Source organism: Xiphophorus maculatus, chromosome 19 (assembly GCF_002775205.1).
Source record: "Xiphophorus maculatus strain JP 163 A chromosome 19, X_maculatus-5.0-male, whole genome shotgun sequence".
In the NCBI taxonomy this organism is placed as follows: domain Eukaryota; kingdom Metazoa; phylum Chordata; class Actinopteri; order Cyprinodontiformes; family Poeciliidae; genus Xiphophorus; species Xiphophorus maculatus.
In genome coordinates this window covers 19,208,956-19,234,295 of record NC_036461.1, presented here as the reverse complement: position 1 = coordinate 19,234,295, position 25,340 = coordinate 19,208,956, and the positions used below count along the sequence as shown (strand labels likewise).

At 39.7% G+C, this 25,340-nt stretch overlaps 1 protein-coding gene across 4 annotated transcripts in view; it reads right to left on the bottom strand.

Annotated features, from left to right (window-relative positions):
• Positions 1 to 743: 743 nt before the first annotated feature.
• The window catches only part of akap6 (A-kinase anchoring protein 6), a 168,003-nt gene continuing 143,406 nt past the window's right edge, over positions 744 to 25,340 (bottom strand). For 3 of the 4 annotated variants that reach the window (XM_023352219.1, XM_023352217.1, XM_023352221.1), the window contains 6 exons: positions 16,849 to 16,932; positions 16,425 to 16,577; positions 8,817 to 11,762; positions 6,967 to 8,184; positions 5,789 to 5,883; positions 744 to 1,428 (listed from right to left, as the gene is read on the bottom strand). In XM_023352219.1, coding sequence (XP_023207987.1) covers positions 5,818 to 5,883; positions 6,967 to 8,184; positions 8,817 to 11,762; positions 16,425 to 16,577; positions 16,849 to 16,932 — 4,467 coding nt within the window. In that variant the 3' untranslated portion in view covers positions 744 to 1,428; positions 5,789 to 5,817. The remainder of the gene's footprint in view (positions 1,429 to 5,788; positions 5,884 to 6,966; positions 8,185 to 8,816; positions 11,763 to 16,424; positions 16,578 to 16,848; positions 16,933 to 25,340) is intronic. The other variant, XM_023352220.1, reaches the window with a different exon arrangement.

Sequence of the window (25,340 nt, the reverse complement as noted above, 5' to 3'; positions counted from 1 at the left end):
GTGGTAAAGGGGGGCTAATGGATCTCCATGGGTCTCCATAGTGTTAGCTCTTATGGTTAAATGAAGAATACCTATTAGCTGGACTGTTCATTGCAGTTTTTCTGAGAATAGTTCAGCTCTTGTACACCAGTTCTTATTTTCATTGCAAAACATAATACCTTTAATAAAGAACTACAAACTGTGTGAAGATTTTCAGTTTTTGATTGAACCTCTCACTATGTAAATGGGGCACAATTTTTAGAAATCAAGAAATTTACCAAAGCTGATTACATCAACACTCTAAACAGTGCAATGAAACTGAAGTTTACCAATCAACGGTATGGAAGCTAGAACTTTAGAAACTGGAACTGACTGGAATCTTAGTCTTTATAAAGTAGCATATTGTGAAAAACTAGGAGGTTAATATTCTGAAAATGTTCAGCCCACTGCTGTCCTCTCCTGCATCATGTCCTGATGGGAGAGTGAAGGACAAAAACATGAAACTATTTCAATATATATTAAAAAGCTGCATTCTCTTTGTGTTTCAGCTTCACAACTATCTCTGTAAAGGAATGGAAAAAGTCATTTAGGTTTTTCTTTTTTGTTCCATTTGATTTGAATGTGCTATTGCAAATGGTCAAACAACTCAACGATCAGGTGAATGTATCTGATTCCAGCTGGTATCAATGTCTCAAAGCCCATATTTAGGAAAAGGGTCAAAATAGCACAGATTCCTGCTTTAATCCACAATTTTCACCATTACAGGTAGGATTGATGAAAGATTTCAAGATCAAAACGTTATGGATTTTTTTTTTTAGATGTTGACAGTCACACTTGAAAAGACAATGTCATTTTTCACTGAAACCAAGGTTAATAGAAAATACTTCCTAGGAAATATTTCAGTTTCTTAAATTGTAGGACACAATAGGTTTAGCCCACTTCAATGTGAGCAATCGAACATGGATTTGGACTAATGTCTGACAAAGTACTCCTATGGAGAACTATTTTTTCTTGGAGCCTCCCTGAAAAAGGTGATTACACACTAAATGATCTAAAACGTTTACTTATTCCCTTGAATATTCAAAAAATCTGTCACACCTTTAAATAAGTCCTTTACCTTACCTTTTTACTAAGTGTACATGCATTTAAATTCTACATTCAAGCAAGACCTCAGAGAACTTTGAAATATCCTCAGGAAAAGTCTTTTAAACTGCTTCATGATCATAAATTCACCAACTCATCAGGCTGGTGAGCTGGGCCAATCCCAACCTGTGCAGCTCCAGTGAAAGTCCTCCAGACACCAGATGTGAGTTGAGTCAGAAGACAAGATCCGAGAGGTAGCAGTCTGCAGAAGCACAGAGGGAGATGCTCAGAGAACACCAAACCAGAGAGATCTACAACTGCCTCCTTCAGATGGCAGATGCCTCCTTCAACCAACCCAGATGTTCTCTGAAGAAAATAGAAAAGATTATTTCATTTCATGTTAGTGAAAATAGTAAACGTAGTATTCTTTCAATTTTTACATATTAAACCTTCACTGCCAAAACTCTTTGTTTGCCTGCCTTCACACACATAAGTTTGAGGGACATCGAATTTTTAATCCATTCCTATGATGTCTGCCCACTCGCTTTGGCTTAATAAATTCTTCAGAAGGGCTTAACACAGGGTTAAGTAATACACTTATGGGAATTAATTATCATTCTTCCAAACATACACCTGTCAGAAAGTGCTGTTTGGTGAATTTTGGCTCCAAGTATCACAAAGCTATTCTAGTCAAATTTCTCCATGCTAAACTTCCACAAATTTGGAAGTAAAAAATTGTCCTAAATGTACTTATATGCTACGGATCTCACATTGAAGTCCCTAGCAGGAGTGTCTCCACCGCCACATCCTGGGACTCCAGAAGGGAGGGTAATCTGAACTAAGGTTTGGTGCATAAACACAGAAGTCCGGTCCCGGTACTTTGAAAGCAAGGAGCCAGAACTCTATCTGTCTGCATTGGCAGCAGTAAGTCAGACTTGTGTCCGGTCAGATTTGGACTCCCAAGGAAGGCTGCTGGACCTGATGGCGTCCCTGGACGTGTCCTGAAAGACTGCGCCTTATCAGCTAGCTGGAGTCTTCACCAGGATCTTCAACCAGTCCCTAGCCCTGTCTACAGTCCCATCCTGCCTGAAATCTTCCACCATAGTCCCCATACCCAAGAAACCTCACATCTCCTGCCTCAATGACTACCGGCCAGTGGCACTAACCCCTGTGGTGACGAAGTGTTTTGAAAAACTGGTCCGGGGTCACATCACAGCACTTCTCCCTCCTGGCTTTGACCACCACCAGTTCGCCTACAGAGCCAACAGATCCACAGAGGACGCTGTGATCACGGCCCTCCATGCTGCTCTGTCACATCTGGAGCAGCAGAGGAGCTATGTGCGGATGCTCTTTGTAGACTACAGCTCTGCTTTTAATACCATCCTCCCTCACAGACTGGTGGACAAATTTTGGGACCTGGGCCTCCCTCACTCCACCTGCATGTGGATTCTGAGCTTACTGACCAACCGACAGCAGAGAGTTAGGGTGGGAAAACATACATCCACTGCCCTCAGCCTTAGTACTGGCTCTCCACAGGGCTGTGTGCTGAGCCCCCTGCTCTATTGTCTGTACACATACGACTGCACCTCTGCCCACCACAGCAACACCATCATCAAGTTTGCTGATGACACCACAGTGGTGGGGCTCATCTCAGGAGGCGACGAGTCCGCCTACAGGGGTGAGGTGGAGCGGCTGTTGCAGTGGTGCAGGGAGAACAATCTGCTCCTCAACAACTCAAAGACAAAAGAACTCATAATAGATTACAGGAGGAATAAAACGGACATTACACCACTGACCATTGGGGCAAAACGTGTGGAGAGGGTAGCTGATTTCCGTTTCCTGGGGGTCCACATTGAGCAGGGCCTCACATGGAACATGAACACCTTCGAGCTGATAAATATGGCCCAGCAAAGACTGTACTTCCTGAGGGTTCTCAGGAGGAACAACATCAAGGAGAAGCTGCTGGTGTCCTTCTACAAGTGCTCCATAGAGAGCATACTGACCTACTGTATCTGCGTATGGTATAACAGCAGCACTACGGCTCAAAGGAAAGCTCTCCAAAGGGTTGTGAATACAGCCCCAAAAATCATTGGCTGCCCTCTCCTCTCACTGGAGGACCTGCACAGCGACCGCTGTCTAAGAAAAGCACAACACATCACAAAGGACACTTCTCACCCCGGACATTCTCTGTTCACACTGCTGCCTTCAGGCAGAAGATACAGAGCAATCAGAATAAGAACCAACCGTCTCAGAGACAGTTTCTACCCGACAGCAATAACAAAACTAAATGCAATCAAAAACAACCATTAATCGTCATAAATTACATATGTGAGAATGTGGTTGTTCTTATTTATTTTTTATTTTTTGCCAGTTGTTTGTTGATTCTTGCGTTGTGTGTGAATTGTGAGACAGTTATTTTTTGTTTTTGGGCATGTGCACCGACTGATGGCACCCTTGAATTTCGTTGTCCTTGTGACAATGACAATAAAGATTTATCTTATCTTATCTTATCTATCATAATGGTTGCCCGTTGTCAAAGATTCTGACCATAACCTTGATTCCTAGGCACAGCCAAAGCGTTGAGAAGATCCGTTTTGGGGACCTCTATTTTTTGCAGCTAATGTGGTTCTGATGGCTTCATCAGACCTTGATTCCCAGGTGTCACTGGTGCAGTTTGCAGTCAAGTCTGAAGTGGTCTGGATGATAATACGCGCCTCTAGAAATGAGAGCATGATCTCGAACCAGAAGAGGGTAGAATGTCGTCCCTAGGTCAGAGAAGAGGTTCTGCCCCAAATAAAAAGTCCAGACTCCTCCTTTGAATTGGCGAACAGTCCACTGGTGGTAAACTTTACACTGATTCATCTGGCGCGTTGTATTGCACTGATGCAGAAGCTTGGTCATAAGAAGTAATTCCATGAAGTTTTGCATAAAAATTGTGATCTTTGTTCAAAGACACCTCAGCATCCACTGGCCTTACTCTGGGATTTTCCATGGTCTATCATTTCATTGCTGCAATTCCCAGTCACTTTCTGATATTGCCTTCAACAGTTGGCAAATCACTTTCTGATATTGGGATATTTTGTAGGAATCCGAGGAATCTTTATGATTGAACTTACTGCACAGTACTTTCTGCCACAGCACCACTCTAGTATTATTTGAGTTCTTATGGTGCGTTCACACCAAACGCATTTTGAGCATCAGGCTAGTCTGGTTTACATTCAAAGTCTATGTGGAGCGTCGGATGCTTTGGATGCACTGGATATGTCAAACACTTTAAACTGTTCAAATCGCACCATTCTAGATGCTTGAAAAGAGCCGCAACGGCCCTAAGCGCCTCCACGTAGACTTTGAATGTAAACCAGATGCACCTGACACTTAAAAAGCGTTTAGTATGAAGGCACCATTAGAGTTTCCTGTTCTTTCACAAATGTTTGTAGAAGTCTGCATGTTTTCATGGATATTGTTCAGATGTTGTCACTGAAGTGTGTAATAGTTTAGATTTTTGAGCAAATATTTTCTACAATATAACACAATATTTAAGAAAATTAAATGCTAAATATATTAAATTCAGTATTAAATAAATATAATCTATGCTCTCATTCACTGACTGAAAGTTTTTTAACATGTTTGTGTATTATTTATTTTGATTTATTTTTGAGGCTGCTGTCTGGTGAAACTTTTTATATGCAAGTCAGTGATAAAAACTGAACACTACACACACTCCCATACTCTCCTGTGTGTTTTGCTGTAGACCTTCTGCTGTCTGGGTCACAGAGCACATCATGAGTTGCATTCATGATTGCTTTAATTGCACCTGTGTTTGTGTGTACAGTGGGTTTGTGTGTGTTTGTGTGTGAACAGGTGGGCTAGACTCAGCCACGTCATGGAGGTCAGGACCAGCTATACGCATCATAGATATGATGTCTGGATGATGGTGAAGTGTGTGTCCCTCGTCGGAGCGCTACCTCCACTGTGTGTGTTTTCACTGGGATTTATTTTTCTGGTTCTTTGCATAAAGATGTCTATGTAAGTTTGTCCTCTGGGGTGTGTGTGGGGGTGTGTTTGCGTGTGTTATTGTGAGTAGTGTGTCTGTCTGACCCGCAGCTGTTGGGCTGTCATAGCTTCTACCTGGACTCTCATGCCCTGCCCTCAGGGGTGTGTGTGGATGTGCAGGTGTGCACATTTGTGTGTTTAGAGTATGAGGGCAGGAGGTTTTGCTTAGCCCTGGAGGCACCCATAGGGTGCACACATCATACACTAAAACACACACACACACAGACTGTCAGTAACGTCCTTTTGTTCATGTTCTCAGTTTCTGCTTAGATTTGAACACATTTGTAAAAGGGAACAAGAATAATTTTACTGTCTATTTATCAAAATTATTCAACTGTAGCTAATTCTAATTCAGGTTTTAAAATCTATATTAAGGACCTGGAATATGTGGAACCCATTTTGTAACGCATGTCAACGAAAGTGAATAAATAATCAGAAAGTAATTTAAAACCAAAGTCTGGATGGACTCATAGTAGAAGCACTGAAACTGCCTGTTTTGTTGATGAGTCTGTTGGATTCTAAAGCACATGGAAAGTAACAGACTTGAACAGAGATGAACTGAGATGTAAAGCCTGGTTGTATTTCCACAAAATAGATTTTGGTTTTGTTTTTAAGCAGCTGTGATTTTTTTTTTTGAAATCTCATCCACACAGGATGTTACATGTTAACATACTCTGACTGCTCTCATCTGGGAAGGAGTCCTCACTGAGGGTTTGCTTCATCCTGTGTTCCTCCAACGCTGTGACCAAGAACTGGCCAAAATCCCGCCTACATCACAGGTAGGGAATACAGAAAGACACACAGATAGCAGGATTTAAGACAAAAATGGACAAGGAGCAAAAAGATGAAATTTAAAAAGAGCAACAAAAGCACTGGAATGCTTTTAAATCAAACAGATGGGCATTACCAGAATTCTATCTATGAGCCCGTCTTCCAGTTATTTTACTCAAACAGCACAAGGAGCGGATTGTGTTAGCACACTATATAAAAGTGAGCTTTTCTATCATAATACTAATAACAGAAAATTGAAAATACTATAAATAGATGACAAAAACAAACTGATATATTAGATTTTTTTCTGGAATCACATTTAGTCTACTGAAACCATACATGCATCTGATTATAACACTCAGCTCTTCCTCCTCCTGACTGTGCCTTAACATCCTGTCCATGAATACCACAAACAAGACTGTGGAGGAAAAGCAGCCACTTATACTTTTCTACCACCAACCACTGAACTGTCATTTTGGTTATCCAAGGTTAGCACAACACAACCGTAATGTCAAAACGTCTCAAAAAGAAATTAGACTGTTTTGCAAGACATCTCCCATCAGTAGGTGTTAGGATGAAAGACTCCCAGATCTGTCCACCATTCCTTAAGAATACCAAGATCTCCAGGAATATGGCATTTGTGTCAGTTGTAAATGGTCAGTTAATACATAAGAAATCTAATAATTTAAAAATGTTTACATTTATACACTGGCAGTAACAAGTAATTGAGTACTAAAGAACCATTTGGCTCTTTAGTACTTGGAGTCTAGTAGTCCTAAAGACTCAAAGTCTTTAGGAGGAGTCTATTAGACTAAAGGGCTAAGGAGGATAGTGAATACAAACATAAAAGAACACAACAAAGACAGCACAGCAGATAAAAGACAAAGAAAGCTCAGAGGGAGCAGAGGGAAAGGAAAATCCGTCTGACTTGCGAAACAAAATAAAGAGAAAGCACAGCTTCACCGCCTTCATTCCCACTGACGGGCTTGACTAAAACTAATACCCAAAGCAGAGAAGTGGAGTCCAGTATCAAGACGCTGTATAATGTCTGGAGATAGTGCAAATACATGGAACACTAACCTGTTTCACCAGGGCAGACTTTGCTTCTTGCTGCAAAACGCTCCAGCCCTTTCTCCTCTTTTCCTCCTCCTCTGCCCATCGAGTATCTTCCTCTTTGCTCCTCTTCCCCTCCTCCCTATCAGGCCTTCTCATCGCTGAGCAGTTAATTTTGGGATTAATACGCGTGGCGGCGGTGGCTGGCTCTTTTGAGGGATTTGTAGCAGAGCTGCAGACACTTATCTTGGTCATTACGGTGCCCATATTGGATTCAAGCGTTTTAGTATCTGCCAAACATTCTGTGGCGAAGGAGTCTATCAGGGCGACACGCACCCAGGGATTAAGATAAGAAGGCCCCTCATTACGACTTCTCTCCTCCTGCGGCGTGCTGACACTCACAGCAGTCGCGACTTTTCCTACAACACCATCAGAGGAGAGGTACAGGTCTTCACCGAGCTTTTCTTCCTTTGCCTCAGTCGACACAGGTAGAGGAGAAAAAAGGTTGTCACCTGAAGAACTGAAGTTGCTTCTTAAGAGCGAAGAGGAGGAAAATAAGCTGTAACAAGGTTCAGGAAGGTAGAAGTTCTGGGTTTCATTTCTGGAACCAGAGCCTTGTGTCGAGAACAAGTGGTCCGTCCGCCTATTGTCCAGTTTGGAACTTTTTCCCTCTTGGGACAAACAAGGTCCATTTTCAATCAGCTCACAGCCACCAGCCAATGAGGTATCCAAACGCAGTTTATGGTACGAGGGTTGAGGTTTCTTTTTGATCACCATGCTGTAGCACAAAGGTGGCCCAAGGTAAACTTCCTCTGTACATACTTCAAACAGTGTCTCCTCATTCCTGAAGTCAGGACTGGTGGGTACGGACAGAGAGGGGCTAGAAGACTGCTGCTCCACTCGACTTCCATCTGAGATGCTCCCAGGTTCACCATCAAAACACTTCAAATCCAGACTGCCAATGTAGTCCTTGGCAGTCAGGTTAGGGGAAGAGCGTCTGCTCAACTGAGATGACTGAAAGGAAGACATTGCCACTTTGCTGCTGGGAAACAGCTCAGGGCTTGGACTGTTTGGGGTTGGTGTCGACGTGCAATAGGATGGGATGGTGTAGGGCACAGGGGTCAAACTCTTGTCCTCAGCACACTGACTGACCTCACCACAGTCGCTGTCATGGGAGGAGAGAGACAGGTAGGAGTAGAAATCTCCCTTCCGAAGATGCAGAGGCCTATGGGAGTGTTCAAGCACCTGAAGGAAGAAAATGAACAGTTTGTTGCTTCGTACTGGTTTCTAAGTAGAGGGTCTGACGTAAGAATAAACAATATTGATAGTCACTGAGAGCCACACACACAAATGTCTTATTTTGATGCTTTAATTAAAGCTAATGTGAAGTGAAATCTGATTTTAAACTAAGAATGACTCAAATTAAATAGAAAAGTTCAGCCAGGATATATATACAACTTTGATCATTCTCTGTTTGTATTTCATTGTAACTATCATACCATAAAATCTTTATTTACATATTAATGTTTTACATTATGACAATGTTTTCTGCGTGATTTCTCTTTGCCTTTTAAGAAATGTGGACTGAAAACTAATGAACTTTTAGATTGCTTTACTTACTGAAGAAATTAATAATTACACCCTCAAAGTTCTGATCCGTGATGCGATTTATTGAATTACTTCAACTGAATAAACAAATGAAGACAGATAACTTTCCTTTGAAATAATTTGTCTTTAAAATGCACAGAATATACCAGGTCAAATAGGACAGCTTCAAACTCATATTAATTTTATTCTGATATTTTTACATTAGTCATTCAACAATTGTGTGGTAGACACTGTGTGAATCTGATTAGTTTGTAAAATTAAAGTTCTACCTTGTCTCGGATGTGTGCTAGTGAGGTGGAGGACTGGTCTGGGACAGACCCACTGATCTCCCTCTGGGTTGCTCCATCTGACTGGTTCTCTTTGCTTTTCAGTGCTACAGAGGCCATGTCAATAATCTCCATTACAAAGTCATGAACATTCTCCTTCTTGCTTTCGTCAACGCTGAGTGGCGAGGCTGACAGGACGAAGGGGCTGCAGCAGGAAGCGTGGGATTTGTGGCCTTTTTTGGATGGCAGAGATGAATCTTTTGCTCTGACTTCCCTCCTTGTCTGTTCTGTGACCAACGATGAGAACTTAAACTTCTCTTGAATTGTGATGGCTTTCCGTCCTCCAGCAATTGAGAAGTTGTTGTCCAGTGCATTGTGGGATCTGCAGTTGACTGGAGACAGCAAAGGGGGTGAAGGAAATGAGGCACTGTGGCAGGGGAGCTCCCCTCTCAGCTCTCCCACCAAACAGGAAGTACGCTTGGAAGAGAAGGGATGCAGCTCACTGGATGGTGATGAACAAATATGACTTGTTGAAACTGAATCCATTTCAACTCTCAAGTTGCCAACATCTTCAACTTGGTCTTCTGTTTTGGTGTTCACATAAAAGTCCCTTAAAGTGTCTCTTTTCTGAGTGAACAAGCCAGACTCTTCTTGGAGTAGCTCATCGTCTTCGTCTTTTCCTTGTAGACCGCTGTGGTCAATGTTTCCATTCTCCACATCATCGACAAATTGGCTGATGTAGCTTCTTGTCACATTCAGTCTGGTCTCATCTTCTCTTTCGTTTCTACCAGCTTTGTTACTGCTATCCATTAATTGTGCACGCGAGTATGTGAAGGTGGAAGGTGGAGCACTTCCACACTGCAGTTCATCCAGAAGGCCTGCCTCCGATTTGAATGAGGAGGATACAGAGGTGCGAGGAGGTCGTATCCAGCTCTGTAATTCCCTTTTCATGTACTCAAGCCCCAACTCGTAGGAGTTTTCCATGTCATCTTCATCATTATCTTCATCTTCCTCATTCCCAGAAGACAAACCATTAACCCTGTCGTCATCTCCGTCTTGTTCATCCCGAACACCAAGTTCCTCTTCAGTGAGCGTCAGTGTGGAGGATGAAAGCAGATCACTGTCATCTTCATCTTCATCTGTGCATGCTGATGTACATGAAACATTGACCACCATGCTTAAACTAGCAGCATCCGACTCATCTACAGCTTTCCCTCCCCTGTTGCCGTTGTGACAATGTTTCCTACGAGGGCTGGAACTGGTTGCTATGTTTGGATCTAGGAAAAGAGGGTGCTGGTTTCTGAGCACAATAAAATCCTCAGAAGCCAGAGACGAGTCCTCTGTGCTACTCAGTTCTGTTAGTGACATTTTTGATAAGTTTTCATTGATCAGTGATGGCTGTCCTTTCCATGAAGTGCTAAACAACCTGGAGAGTGGAGTGTGTTGACCACCTAAAGAGGGTGAAACAGGGAAGTGGTACTTTTGTGGGATACTGCTTTGAATTGACATGTCAGAAACACTTCGGGTCATCTTCCCAACCAAAGGATTCTGAATGTTCTCCAAACGTTTCAGGAGATCAAGGGTTCTTTGGCTTAGCTCTCCAGAAGATGCCTCTGTTTCAGTATCTATGCTTGCTCTTAGATTAATTCTATCTTGGTCTTTCTCCTGGCACGGGTTCATCTCGTCAGGACTTGTGAGACTGCCCACTGCCTCCCTGTCGGGGCTGTCGCATGGATTAAGGCAGCTCTCCAAAGAGACACTATGATGCAGCCGCTCTTTGGAAGGGAATAAGTCGATACCCAGAGCCAAAAGAGACTCCAAAGAAGAGCTCTGAGACAAAACGGGACTTGATGTCCTACTGTTGAGAGCAGGGGGAGTCTCTGAACTATTATAATGGTCAGGGTTACACTCTGTGTTGTCCCTCTGGGATATGAACATCTTAGAGTCATCAAGTCCTTTCACATCAATGTCAGAGTCGGAGTTTGCCGGTGTCAGGATCCCATGTCCGTTTATCAGGAATTCCACTGCTTCCCCCCCATCCTGTTTGCACCTCTTCTTCTCCTCCCTCTTGTTTCTTTTTATTTCACATTTCAGCTCATTCCTTCTCCATTCTTCCAAATTCGTAGATATTTGCATCTTGCTCCTTTTATAAGGGGCAATGCAGTTCTTTTCCAGAGCTAAACTATAATGTTCTTGTGTAACTTCACCTTTCCTCCGGTCTCTTTTCTCCTTTCTCTCTATCCCCTGATCCTCTTTCTTCCCTTGTACTCCAGAGTTTGACGATGTCTCTGAATCTCCATTGTCACTTACAATCCCACTCTCACAATCTGATCGTAGACTATTTTCCGACTGACCGCTCCTTCTGCCACCCTCACTTTCCCTATTACAAAATTCACTGATTATTTCTCGTTGTTGGCTACTTGACATCAAACCTCCCAGGAGGTCTGGGAGAGATTCAATAGAGGACAAGGAAGAATCTTTACTAATACTCTTCAGCAAAAAATGTTCTTTGTTTTTTACAGGGTTATTTATGTGCATTAATGTGGAAGGAAGTGGAAACACCGGCTGCTTGCATAATTCAATACTGTGGAGGCTGTAGACTTGATATACGTTATTGTTTGGTGGGGAATGGGAGTTAACATCAATCGAGGATCCATCCTTCAAATTAGAGAACTCTTTTAACTGAGTGGCTTGGATATCAGTTTGAATCTCAACAGGTTGATTGTCAGTGGCCAAAATATTGTTTGACAGCAGACTTGATTGCAAGGCTGTGGGGAGGTTGGTTGTAAGGTCAGGTTGTGGTACATCTAGTCGCTCTGCTTCCATGACCGACATATCTGTTTCATCCCATTCCCAGGAGTCCTCTGGTGGCACTGTCACTGAAGCCACTGACACAGGGCTTATCTGGTGGAGATCCACTAGGCCAGTTTCGAGAATGTTTCCATTAACCTACAAGAAAAAGAGAAAAAAAATGTTTGAAAGCTTGCATTTGATTCCTAGGAATAGCTTGAATGTACTTTGAATGATTGGATTAAAGTGACTTTTTTGTTAAGTGCCTTGAAACAACGTGTGTTGTGATTAAACACTATATAAATAAACTCACCTGAACTAAATTGAATTCATCAAGTACTCAAGCCACACAAAATTGTGACCGTTTTAGATATATTCAGCACTAGAGGAGTAATGACATATTAAAATCCATATTTCCCATTGTTCTCTGGCTCCAGTAAGTCCAAGTCTTCATTTCCTCTCCCTCAGTATGTCCCACATCACTCAGAACAGGACACCCTCAGTCTTTGATTTTGAAGTGAGTGCAAGTGTGTGTTTATCAAAGTATCAGCCATACCTACGTATGTTCAGAAATTCCCAAGGATGAAGCTATTACTGAGAGATGTGTTTCATTTAGTATTAGTTTGGTAAACATAGACCAATAAAAAATACTATGAAGAAAAGAAAACAAAGAAGAAACTTCTGGAGAAAGCTAAAGCAGGTGTTCCAGTTAAGAACCTTGTAGTGTTGATTACTGTGATTTGTTTGTTTGTGTGTGCATGTGTGTGTGTAAATATTGTACAGAGGTATTATTTTAACCCTCTATGGCATGGCGTTGCCCTCAGGCAACAAACCACATAGCTGTACCTCACATTGCTCCTTTATTTTATTTTTTGGGGGGCATGATTTTTGACATATTTTTGTCCAAAAAATAGTTCTTTTATGAATATAGTTTTTGTTTGATTTGTATTTCATTTCTCATAATCAGTGTAGACAATCTTGGTGTTCTAGACCAATGTTACCCTGAGGCAACAAACCCAAATCTGGTTCCAGGAGGTGTCAGAGTCCGATTTTATGATTGACATGTAATTAGGGACCACCAAGCTCCCAAAGAATGCAGGAAAATATTTCTTCCCCACAAAAATAAAAAGTCATGCCATAGAGGGTTAAAGAGTCTGTTGGATGATGTTGAATTTCACAACAGATGAAAAAGAAATTTAAAAAAAGATTTGTCTATAAATCCATGTCCTGCATGCTGCTTTTCTTCCACTGGTTGGTAAAACTTGCTTCAATATAAAAAATGTGCTACCAATTAAAGTTTTGTATAAATTGTAAAAATACAAATTTGACTAAAATTGCCTTTGACTGTGTGGCGCCATGGTCATTTGTGAATAAAAAACTGATGAATTTTGTTATTCTTCAGTTTCTGGTATCCTGCTTTGGCACCAATTTGTTTCAAAAGACATGTTTTGTTTTCTGCTTTGAGATCAGTATCTCTTCTCAAGTCTACGGTTGAAAAGACACCAAACTCTGAAAAAAGCATGTTCTAGGGTAATGTACAAGAAACAACATGAAACAAAAAAAAAGTTAAATCAACCTATTCCACAGAAACTACTCATAAGACTCAACACAAATTATTCCACTCTGGAACAAAGCAATGAATTATTCAAAGACAACTTCTGAGAGAAAGAGCGCCAAGCTGAAAATCCCAAGGTAAATACGTAATCAAAGCCTTCAGAAAGCTTGGCTGTCTAAAAATATGCTTAGACACAGGAAACCTTCTCTGCCCCAGACATAATTATACAAATTGCTCTACGTCTCGTTAACATGAGAGGGGGGTAATTCGTATTAGCCATTCATAGCCTATTAATCTAATAAACTAGTTGTCTAAACGTGTGTGTTAGTGTGTGTGTTTCAGATGGTGTGACTTTGTGTGGTTATGGCAGTACTTAATGAATTTCTATTAGACTTGTGTTTATTCCCAATGTGCTGATAAGGGAGTTGTGGATAATGAATGAACTGAGTTTTGCGCTGCAGATGCATTCGAGAAACCTTCATTGTTGAAAAGGCAGCATTCCTGTTAGCTTAATCCAATCAATGTTAAAAACCTTCTAGAAAGTTTTGATGGAATTGTTCCCATTTGTAGAAACACCCCTTACATCAGTTTATGGCTGAATTGTAAGTATTTTTTCGACAGTAAAGAATGAAGTCACTCCTTCTATTTTCCAGTAACTCAAACCTTGTTTTAAAAATAGAAGATTACTTGAGTACAGCAGGCCACTGGCAGAACTGGCTAAGGAACAGAGCTGGTCTGTTTGCAATTTCAAGTGGTGTGAATTTGCAACACATAATTAAAGAGTAGATGTATTGCATGTAGCAATAGGAATTCTGATAAATCTAACTAAGCTTAGATAATCAAAATAACCACTTTTGTGCAAAGGTAAGTTATTTCTTTGCCATTAGCACATTTAGCAGCAAGAACATGGGGTTAATTGACAGCTCTAAGGCCCTCCTCCTGACTCTGATTGGCTGTTTTTGGTTGGGAGTGGTGCATTTTTCAGATGGCAAGAGAAGCTCAAGGAGGAGGTGGAGAAGATTGATCTTTTCACAGATTATTTGTCTCATTTTATACTATCACAACATGGTGATTGTTTTAGCAAATATGTAAAAAAATAAAATAAAAATTTCTAAAAGTTACATGCTGCAGCTTTAAGGACATTTTACAGAGACCAATTAACTTAATAATCAAGTTTTAGGCCTGTGGTAGGAAGCCGGTGAATCCAGAGGGAACCCACACATGCACAAGGAGAACTTGCAGAATCCATGCACTAAGGCCCCCGGATGGGGATTCAAACCCACAACTGAAAAACAAAAGTACTACGAACTGTGCAGCCCCCAAAAAGCCTGATGCCTTTAAATATGCCATAAATGTTTGTTGGCCTGAAACTGAACTTATAATAACAGTTTTAGGTGCTGGAAATGTTTTGATTTTGAAAATTAATCTGCTTTAAGAAAAAAAATCTAGAAAATAATTTAGGGATAATTTGCATGCTATATGTTTATGTGTATAAAATGAGTACCAGTACCTTTCTGTAGGTATAGCTTATGGATTTGTGTATGGATGAATATGCTAAGGTATGTACACATACTTACTCATGTGTGAATACACACCAGAATATTTTGTAATACTGAGCTACGTATAGAAAAACCACACTAGTAATATTTACATGAATACATATAAATACAATAGGGAATGTGGGACCATTTTGATTAAGAAACACTGGGGTAGGAATTCTGAGTTTTTCACTTTAAGTTTTTTACTGCTTCCTGTTCTATTTTTGACTTGACTTTGGGTTAAATAATACATAGCATCTAAATATATTTGTTTGCAATTATTAGTAGTTTGTTCATTTGATTTTCTCTGACATCAGAACATGTGACATGTTTTGATGTTCTCTGGTAACATCAGAACATCAGGTTGTTCAAACACAGATTAATACTGCAGTTTGTGTAGTTAAATTGTCATCACGCATTTTAATCCAATACAGAATTTCAAAACATCAGAGGATCAAATGTTGGAAAAAAGTGTAAAAATAATGAATGAATAGGAATGACTAATTACAGTTTTAATCAGGTCGTTTGTTAGACAAAGATGAGGCAAAGTTATCTGTTCCAGTCACTCTACAGTACAAAAGATAAAAAAACACAGGAATGAAAGAATGTGTAATGTGTGTTAACTACCCAAAAGTGTCTGTAAAACACAACATAACGTCCCCCCAAAGCACAATGCAGTTAGTACAAGAAGATGCATTCAGGGAGAAAGCTGGTTCATCTGCTTTTTCACTGCCTGTTTAAAATCTTTCTGAGGTAGAGCCCATTGAATTTAAGATCTGCTTCCTAGACTTGGTTTTTGAATATAACTGTCTGCAGAGAGTGCTGTTTTGATCACATAAAAATCAGTGTGAAGTTCATGAAAGTTCTTTAATTTTTTAGATTTCTTTTATGCCATAAACATGATCCTCTTTAAAAGGCTACTGTGTGTGACAGCAGCGTTTGATGGTAGAAAACATAATGACTAGTCCAGGAATCCCTGGTATAGTCTGGGAAATACATTTAGCATATTCTGACATAAAAAGACTTTTGTAGATCAGAGACTTTTATAAGCCAGTTGTAATAGTTGTAAGTGTACAGTTTGTTCCCACACAATCATGAACAAACACACAAAAACGAGGAGAGGACAGTCGTTTTATCATTCAGCAAAGAAAGTGCTTATTTATAAGCTGAACCACACATAAAGCTCTTTAGTTCTTACTGCCCAAGTTTTCCTCCCCCTCTTGCCCTCTTTTTATTCCTCTCCAACCTCCAGTAGGAGTGAAATTACTCTCCAGCCAGGCACCAAGGTCAGAGTGTCTGGCCTTTGTGATTTATCTGTTGCTATAGGTTTTTCTATGTGCATATACAAGGAGAGGAAAGAAACCTCAGTGTCTAATAGTGTTTGAGCAAAGGAAAAAAACTAATAGACCAAACCCAGCTGGTATAATAAGAGTAAATTCAAGCTTTTTAAAAATGACTCTTCATGTATACCACCGCTTTGCACAAATTAGCATGTTCATTCACTTGTGTTGCTGTAGGTAGGTTTGGTTTATAAACCAGAATCACTTTCTCTATGAAGATTGCTCCACAATTAAAGTGATATAAGTTCAGTCATAACACCATGTGTCTTTTAAAAGACACGTTAGTGTCAAATCAAACAGTGTGATGCTCACTGAGTGGAACTGTGTCAGCTGGCCGCCTGCAGTGTGAAATGACAGCTGTATAGTGGAAATGTGAGGGCAGTCCAACCTGCTGCTCTCCCAGCTCTCTCTTCAGTCTGTTCTGCCACTGCAGCGCCTGCATCACTATCGCCTCCCACCTCCTCTCCAGGTTGATTGACAGCAGCTGCAGGGCCTCCCGGTGCTGCTCCGCGTCTGGGCCCACTTCAGCCATCAGGCCCGACTGTGGAAGGATGGACGGAGATTAAAAAAAAGGCTTCTCAGCAAAGGAATTTACTGAATTAAGAAGATTACAACTTTTCTATTCACAAAGAGATGAGTTCATGTTTGTGATTGCAAAACTTTGAAATGATTTTTAAAACTAATGTGAATGATCATTTATTAAAACAAGTTTATGTCACTGGAATTGTTTTACATTCTTCTGTTCTTCACAAGTATCTATTTTGTAAGTTTTTTCAAGTGAGAGGTTTTTAATCGTGTTTTCCTTCACTCACCTGGCTCTGCTGCAGCAGCTTCTGACACAGTTTCAGAACTGAAGCGACTCCTCGGCGCCGGCTTCCGATCTCTGAACACAGGGACTGTAGACAGACAGGCAGATGAAGGAAGACAGGATGGATTGTCAAGTCTGAGAAGTTCTGCAGATTTCAAACATGTCAGAACAAAAGCATTTCAAATGAATCATTTTCAAACAAAGAAATTGTCACTGAAAATGTTATTCTCTCCATTTGGTTAATTCTCTGCCACTGCAAAGGTTCAAAGCCACAAATGATTTCATGATTAGCAAAACAGACATTAGTACCATCTTTCATGATTTAGGAACAATTGTAGAAATAAATCTTCTACAAATATTTCAAGGTGCAACACATATTTAAATTATGAATAAATAAATTGATTATATAATTCCATATAATGTTACGCAATGAAAATTAATGTTCAATTTTTGTGTTAGCAGCTTGGAGTGCAGTAAAGTTATTTTGCAGAACATCTGTGCATTTTTAAGAGCGCAATGATAGAAATGAATTGCTTGTTAAATCAATTATGCTGTAGATAGATTTAAGCTCTGTTTGAGAAGGGCAAGAGCAATAAAATAATCCAAATATTGACACTGGAAATTTTACTTATTCTTATGAATTTCTGCGGTTAACTTTTCATCAAACAGTTTCTATATGACTGGAAATAAATTCAGACATTACGGTGTTAAACAATAAGAAACATTTTTTGTATTTGGCTGTTCTTTGTAGTGTATCTAAATTATTACAATGATTCTACTATTCATTCATTTATCTATTCTTTGCTACATTTCACAAAACCTATCAAAACAGCCCAATTAATATGCTTTGTATTGGGGGTGAAGCAAAATGTTTTCTAGAGTTGTGACATTGGTAAAGTGTCCACTGACATGTCAATTAGCATGCAGTAATTACATGTTAAATGCCATGATAATTACCACATGCTAATTACATTAATAATATTAATTGCTAACTCTAATGAGTGGATTTAATGTCAGTTCTGAGCAGGTAAGAAAACTGTGAATGCATATCTTTGGTCCCACAAATATCCACTTATTGTTGTTTGATTTGACATCAAACTCAGGATCCAAGATGAGAGAAAGGACTGCGGTGGTCTGGTCTACGAGTGCTTTGCTCATGTGTTGGGTATCAAGGTGTTGTTTTTGAGAAGAGGATGCCTGGTTTGGGAACTTCAGCATTCTAACTCTGGTTTTGGTGGATTATGTGACTCTGTTGGCCTTTTCATTCCATGACCTCCAGCCAGGGCTGGAGTGGTTTACAGCTGGGATGAGAATCAACTTCTTTCTGTCTGAGGCCATGGTTCTCAAGCTGAAAAAGGGAAATTGATGCCTCTGGGTTAGAGGTCTCTGTCTCCACTGGAGGTGTTGACATATCTAGAAGTGTTTCTCAAGACTGATGGCTGGATGAAGAGGGAGATGCATAGACGTCTGCAATAGTGCAGGCATTGCTCTGGTCTGTTGAACTGACAAAAGAGCTGAGACCAAAGGCAAATGTCTATTTATTGGGCTGGCAAGGTTTCAATCCCCGACTAAAGATGGCAGGTCTGGATCCTAAGTAAGAGAATGAAATCCCACATTTAAGAAGTTTAAATGAATTTCCTCTGTAGTGTTAGGATGAGGAGCTCACACAGAACCACTGTTTCTCCACAAAGGAGCTAATCAGAGGTTTTCTGGCCATAACCCAATCAGTGGAAATTCAGGGGCAAACCAACGACTTGGTGGAGGGACTTTATATCGCTACTTTGGATAAAAGAGGATGCAGATAAAAAGAGCCAAAGAGAAAGAGCCAAAGAGTTTTGCTAAAGAATTGAATGGCTGGGTTTCCCTCTTGGACTTATTAGCCCTTCAACTGGGGGTCGCATTAACGGAATATGTTTCACATTTTTCCATTTTTTTAAAAACAATGGAAAAATCACTGTAGAGAAAAAGTTAGTGTTCTTCTGCTTGATGTTTAATGGGATCTGGATTGTTCAAAATATTTTAAATGTAATGGTACTGAATAGCCTATCTCAATATCACAAAACAATAGAATATGATGGAATATTTTTGACAGTCAAAATCAGGGGTGGGCACTCCTGGTCCTCGAGGGCCGGTGTCCTGCAACTCTTAGATGTCTCCCTGGTCCAACACACCTGAATCCAACAGCTGAATCTCCTCCTAAGTGCAGTCAAGTTCTCCAGAGTCCTGTTAACGACCTCATTATTTGACTCAGGTGTGTTGAAGTAGAGATGCATCTAAAAGTTGCAGGACACCGGCCCTCGAGGACCAGGAGTGCCCACCCCTGGTCAAAATTATGGGCAACAAAAAAGTCAAGCGCGGTGTCTGCCTTCAACCCACCCATCAACCACAATTGATGGCTGGATGGATCTATCATATAATCCAGTTAATAAAATTCTCATTATATGACTTAAGACCCTGGACCTCGGTCATTGCCTCATCTAGAACTTCTGTTTTGCCCTGAGGGGAAAATCCCTTTTCAGCATCACTATTGAAGAATCACAATCCAAGCAGAGGCAAGGCAAGCACATAAATAAATGTTCAAAATAATTGGCCTTGTAGTTTCCCATCTGTTTCTTATGTACACTGTACAACTGGTGCCGTAAACGTAATTATGCAAATATGAGTGTGCTGGTGCCCATCCCTGATTGGCTCCCAGAAGACGCCAGAGACAATTGGTGGCCTGCCGGAGGTGATGAATATAAAAGCTACTGACTTCCTGACATCCATCCTCAGCTCATCTCAACCCGCCACACTGTTTGTCTGTTAAACACTCTTTCTAAAAGTTCTTGGAGTTTGTAGAAATGAGCTGCTGTTTATGTTTCCTTATTTTTCTTTTCTCAATTAGGTAGGTAAGCTTTTGTCATTTGGTTCATTTACTTTCAAATAGGTAAGTTTTGGTTAATATTCAGATTGTTTCCTCTTGTTTGTTGTTGTCGGCACTATAGCTCACTCTGAAGCCATATATTCCACACATCTCATTCAAAAATACATCTTTTGAAAATAAATATCATTATAAAATGTTAAAGTTTGTCTCTGTTGGCTGCTTGAGATCTGAAGAGGATGGATCCTTCATGTCATGATCTGGCCACCCCGAGAGGGGTCATAGCAGTGCAAAGACATTATGATTGAATACCAACTTTTGTAGCTAATAATAAAAGGCTATTTTCTGTTTTAAATAATAAACTGATGATATCGGAGCCTTTTTGGAGTTAACCAGCCATGTAGTTCTTAATTAGTATTCACTACAACAAAATATGATCATACAAGCTTCTCTGTTACAATATAAAAGTGCTCTGTCCAAGCATGAGCAAAATTAATTCTTTTATCTGTCATTCAGAAAAGTTGAAAGTTAATTAGTGGTAGTATAACTCATTATATTTTGTTAATGCAAGTTTAAATTCAACACAAAGATCTGTGATCAGCAATAACATGTAAAAGACGTGAAAATATCCACCAAAACTCTCCTACCACCACTGCTTAATAAATGCAAAAAAAGAAAGAAAGAAGGGTTGGCAGAGCCTATTATAAATTACTATATGCTGATGAGTTTTCATTCTCAAAGGTCAGGTTGTGTGTGTGTGTGTTTGCATGTTTGAATGTTTTCTCATACAGGTATGTGCACAAGCATGCGTAGATATGTGTGTGTATGTGTGCAAACATATGCATATATTTCTGTGTGCTCCAGAGAAACGAGGGGACAGCCTTACTCCTGAGCAGCGGGACCAAACACATCCAAGCCCCAAACTATTTATGCTAATCCTGCCCGCTCACTGAAAAGCACTTCTTTTACACTTTCCTTACATTTTCCAATAAATATTAAACACTATTACAATGAAATGGGATTCTCTTTTCTGTCCCTGTCTTCCGTGCACACACTCTCTTACTGTGCAGCTTTCTCACACACACTCAACACTACTTCTCTCTTTCCTCTCCTCCTCCTCATTTTCTTTAGTTTAGCATATTTGTGGCTAGGCTGCTTGTCTAAACAGGAGATGGGGATGCAGAATACTGCAGATGGGATCAAGAGGACAAGTCCGGTGTGTGTTTGAGGGTGTGTTTGTGAGATGGCAAATAAATTTATTCCAAACAGGAGATATGTATTAAGTTGAAGGAGACAGCTTTAAACAACAAAATGACTGAATGAGACTTGCACTGCATCAGATGACTGCTGCAGGCCACACAGAGGAGTGACAGACATACACTACATTTAGCTAGATTACAGTTGCAACAATAAGTCAAACTTTTTGATGAGAAATTTGATTGTTCAGCCTGAAACTAAAACAAGATGGGTTGAATATTAAAGTTAATCTCCATGAACTGGAAATTAACTTTCTACAGTAGTAAAATTCTGAGCTACTCACCAGGTTTTAAAATCAGATCAGTACAGCTTTAGATTATCAGTAAGACTTGTTACATCATGTCACTTTTTATTTAATGCAAATAAAGCCTAAAAGCAAACGTTGTGTTTTTGAATAGCTGTGTCCACCCAGCACTTGTAGTTTGTAACTTGAGGCTATCGTCTTTATGACCGGGATGATTCATTTTATTGAGTCCTACAGGAATTTATTTGTGCACAGTTCTCTTAAGTTTTTTGAATCATTTCAATAAAGTAGAAGTTTTAACTTTGACTGGGCCAACACCATAACTAATTCAGTTTACGTTGAAGCCTGACATAAGATTCCTCCAACAGTCCAAAAACATATTAGGCTAATTGTTCTGTCTAATTTGTCCTTCGGTGTGTGTGTGTGTGTGTGTGTGTGTGTGTGTGTGTGTGTGTGTGTGTGTGTGTGTGTGTGCGCGTGTGTGTGTGTGTGTGTGTGTGTGTGTGTGTGTGTGTGTGTGTGTGTGTGTGTGCGTGTTTGTCTGTACCATGTGATTGACTGGTGACCTATCCAGGGTGTATCTGGCCTGCAGCCCAATGATTGTTGGAAATGGACACCACCAAGACAATGAGTGACAGCAAGACAACAAAGCAATCTGCTGCATTTCATTAGATAGAAATATTTTTAAACCAATTTCAATAATAAATAGAATCTGTTGCATTGTTTGATAAGTAGGATCGATTGTAATGTATGTGCAATTGGCTTAAAATTACATTGTTTTTTTAAAAGTGCCTTTAGATAACTTTTTTTGTGAATTGGCAATGTATAAATAAACTGAATGGAACGGAAATGCTATGGAGTCCCACATGACAGCTGAGTGGGGATCTGAACAGATGACTGTAGGAAATGGTTCCTGCAGAAATGAGCAGATGGGAATCTAAAAATGACACCAGAGTATCGTACTGAACCAGAAGCTAAAAACTAAAACAAGTTTTTCAATCATTTAGACTGGTCAGCACATACCAGGACACAAGAATAAACTAAAGTTCACAAAACAAAATGTAAGCCAAGTATGGAGTGCTGCAAGTGACAAAACTGAATAATACCAACAATCCAAAAATAATTCAAACAGAAAACTAAAGTGACAAACACAAAGACACATATATCCTCAAATACAGTTTATATGGTGCTTAATTTATAATATAGTAACAAAGACAGCTGAATATACTGGAAAAATACTTTTAAATATGTGCATGCTAAAATTTTGCTAATGAAAGTAGATGGTGATGACATTGGGAAATATTTAAATGGTTAAATATGGCTGCACAGTGGCAGTTGGTAGCTCTGCTGCCTTGCAGCAAGAAGGTCCTGGGTTGAAGTCCCAGCCTGGGGTCTTTCTGCATGGAGTTAGCATGTTGTCCCTGTGCATGTGTGTTCTCCCTGGTTACTCCAGCTTCCTCCTACAATCCCAAAACATGACTGTCAAGTTTTATTTGTTGCTATTCTTACAGGCATGTTTTGGTGGCTTCCAAGACCAAAATATTAAGTTGTGTTTATTTCATCATTTACTTTCTTTCTCTTCTTCTTTCAATCTGTTTATCACTTATCAACTTCCATCAGGAAAAGAGAGCGACTCGGGGAAAAAGACCAAACAAAGGCTCACTCCTTTCCTGATTCCACCTTCAACCCTCCACAGCCTCTGCCACTTCTGTATCTCTCACTTAAATCTGTCTCCTAAAAACAAAATCCTCTTAAGCCCCTCCACCTCCTCATCACAATAATCTAATTACTGAAACCAGCCGTGAAGAGAGGGCTGGCTGGATGAAGAGAGGAAAGAAAAGCAGGAAAGCAAAACCAAGGAAGTGGAGATTGACAAGGCAGGTGTAATGTCAGTAATGGATAGAATTTGAAGGAAAAAAAGTGAAAAAGAGAAGGACAAACTGAGAACAAAACACTCAACTGTAAAGATATTAGGCCACAGGCATAATGACCACCACAGACGAACATGATCCAAAACCAACTTGTTCTGGTGGAAAAAACTACAGTGACCGTCCCACATGTATGTTTTACAAAGCCTTCTGTGGTGCAGAAACTTGCAAATTAATAAAACATGCTGGTGAAAAACAATAAACCATATATTTTTAAAGAATTTCATCACCAATGGAATAAAACGCAAATGAAACATTGTGTAGATAGCTCATAAAAGCAGCATAAAAAAGAAGTTGATATGTTTAGTTAAAAAGCCATATGAACATTTTGGGGGAAATAATTACATGTTAATGTTATGTTGGAAGACAAAAAAAGGAAATGAAAAAAAGAATCATCAGGGATTTCAGAGTTAATTCAGATCATGATAAAAAGGTTTTCTCTATCACTTCTGCATCTCTTTTGTTGTGTTGCTGAAGAGAGAACAACTGTAACCTCATAAAAATATTTGCTTCTGGACTTGATGAGTGACATGGCCCCTGTGTGTGTTTTTGGTTTAAACTGATTCATGAATCTGATGGGAAAATAAAGAAATTAGCTGGAATCAAAAAAGCTCCAACATTTGAAGCAGATATCAGTGCTTCATGAATTCCCTGGAATCTTTTTTGTTTATTTTTATTAGAGCCAAAAGAAGAGAAAAAAAACATTGCGCAAAAAGAAAAATTACAAAATTACAATTCAACAGTTTCAGCCCCTTTATTTCAACAGAAAAGAAAAGAAAAATTAAACAATATAACTAAAAAAAGACAAACAAACCCAACCTCCCTCCTTCCCATGTCAGCTCAAAGTCAACCTGAAGGAAAAGTAAATAAATAAATAAATAAATAAATATATCATTCATCAGATAGGACTACCCATATTTATAACAAAACAAAATTCAGGGACAGGCACCTTCAGTTGGGCAAAACTTCCAAGTTTAAAAAATAAGAAAAAAAACATTGCCATCTTTGGTAAAAGTTTTGTGTAGACCCTCAAAAGGTGTATTTGATTTTCTCAAGTTTCAAAGAAAACACCATGTCTTTTACCCAGAGGGATATTGAGGGACATTATCAGACTTCCAATGTAACAGTAAAGTACATCTAGCCAATAAAGATGTAAAAGATTCTGTGGAATTTTTATTAAAATAATTTTCTGACATTTAAAGGTACTGTGCAGGAAAAAAACTAACATGATTAATTTCAACTGATTCCAATTCTGTCATTGAAAAATTTTGAATTTACCAACCACAGGGAGGAGGCAGGCCGTGAACCAGGATGGCTAAGACAGACATGTAATGAAGGAGTAAACTTTACTAAACCAAGAGGTTTAGAGGTTTTATGAGTTAGTAAACTAACTCATAAAACTGATTAAAAAAAAACAACAAAGTGGTTTAAAAATGGCTTTTTGTGTGAATAAAAACTCAAAATCACTCAAAACAAAAACCAGAAAACCAAATCAGGATTTCTTTGCTCATTCCCCATGTAGTTCTCTATAGTATTTTCCTTATCATATATTACTCTACTTTGAACCTATGTACATCATCGCGATGGGAGTCAGTGAGTTGGTCAGTTTGGTTGCACAGCAAAGTGGAACAAACGTCTAATGCTACGACGACGGAGGACGCCTCCCTGGATGAACCAATGAGGAAGAGAGCCACAAACAAAAATCACAAACAAGACAAACAAGAAAAAAACAAACAAGGAGCAAAGGCAACCAGGAAACTGGATTAGTATCAAGAACTGAATGAAACAGAGGAGTATAAATACCAGGGAGGGTGATCACTAAATGGATTAAAGAAGAGTGTATTAGCACATTCTATGAGGGCCACAGCGTGCTGAGAGACTGCAGGAAAATAAACAAGAATCAACATTTTGCTGTCTGAAGTGTTAAATCCTAAAACTGACTCCCCACTCAGAGGTTAACACCTAACCAGCTCTCCATCCAACCGGATTTCTAACTGATCTGGATCTGTAGGAAGTCTATTTAGACTCACCTGGCTTCTGACAGCCTACATCTGAGCAGCCCAACACTCTTCCTTCTGTGAATTAATCAGACGGAGTAGCACTGAGATCATAGTCCACACATCAACCATCATTCTCCCTCTAATTTGCAACTTGCTCTTAACTCTGAGCCAGGTATTACTCAGCGACTCGTATGGAGCCACAGGGGG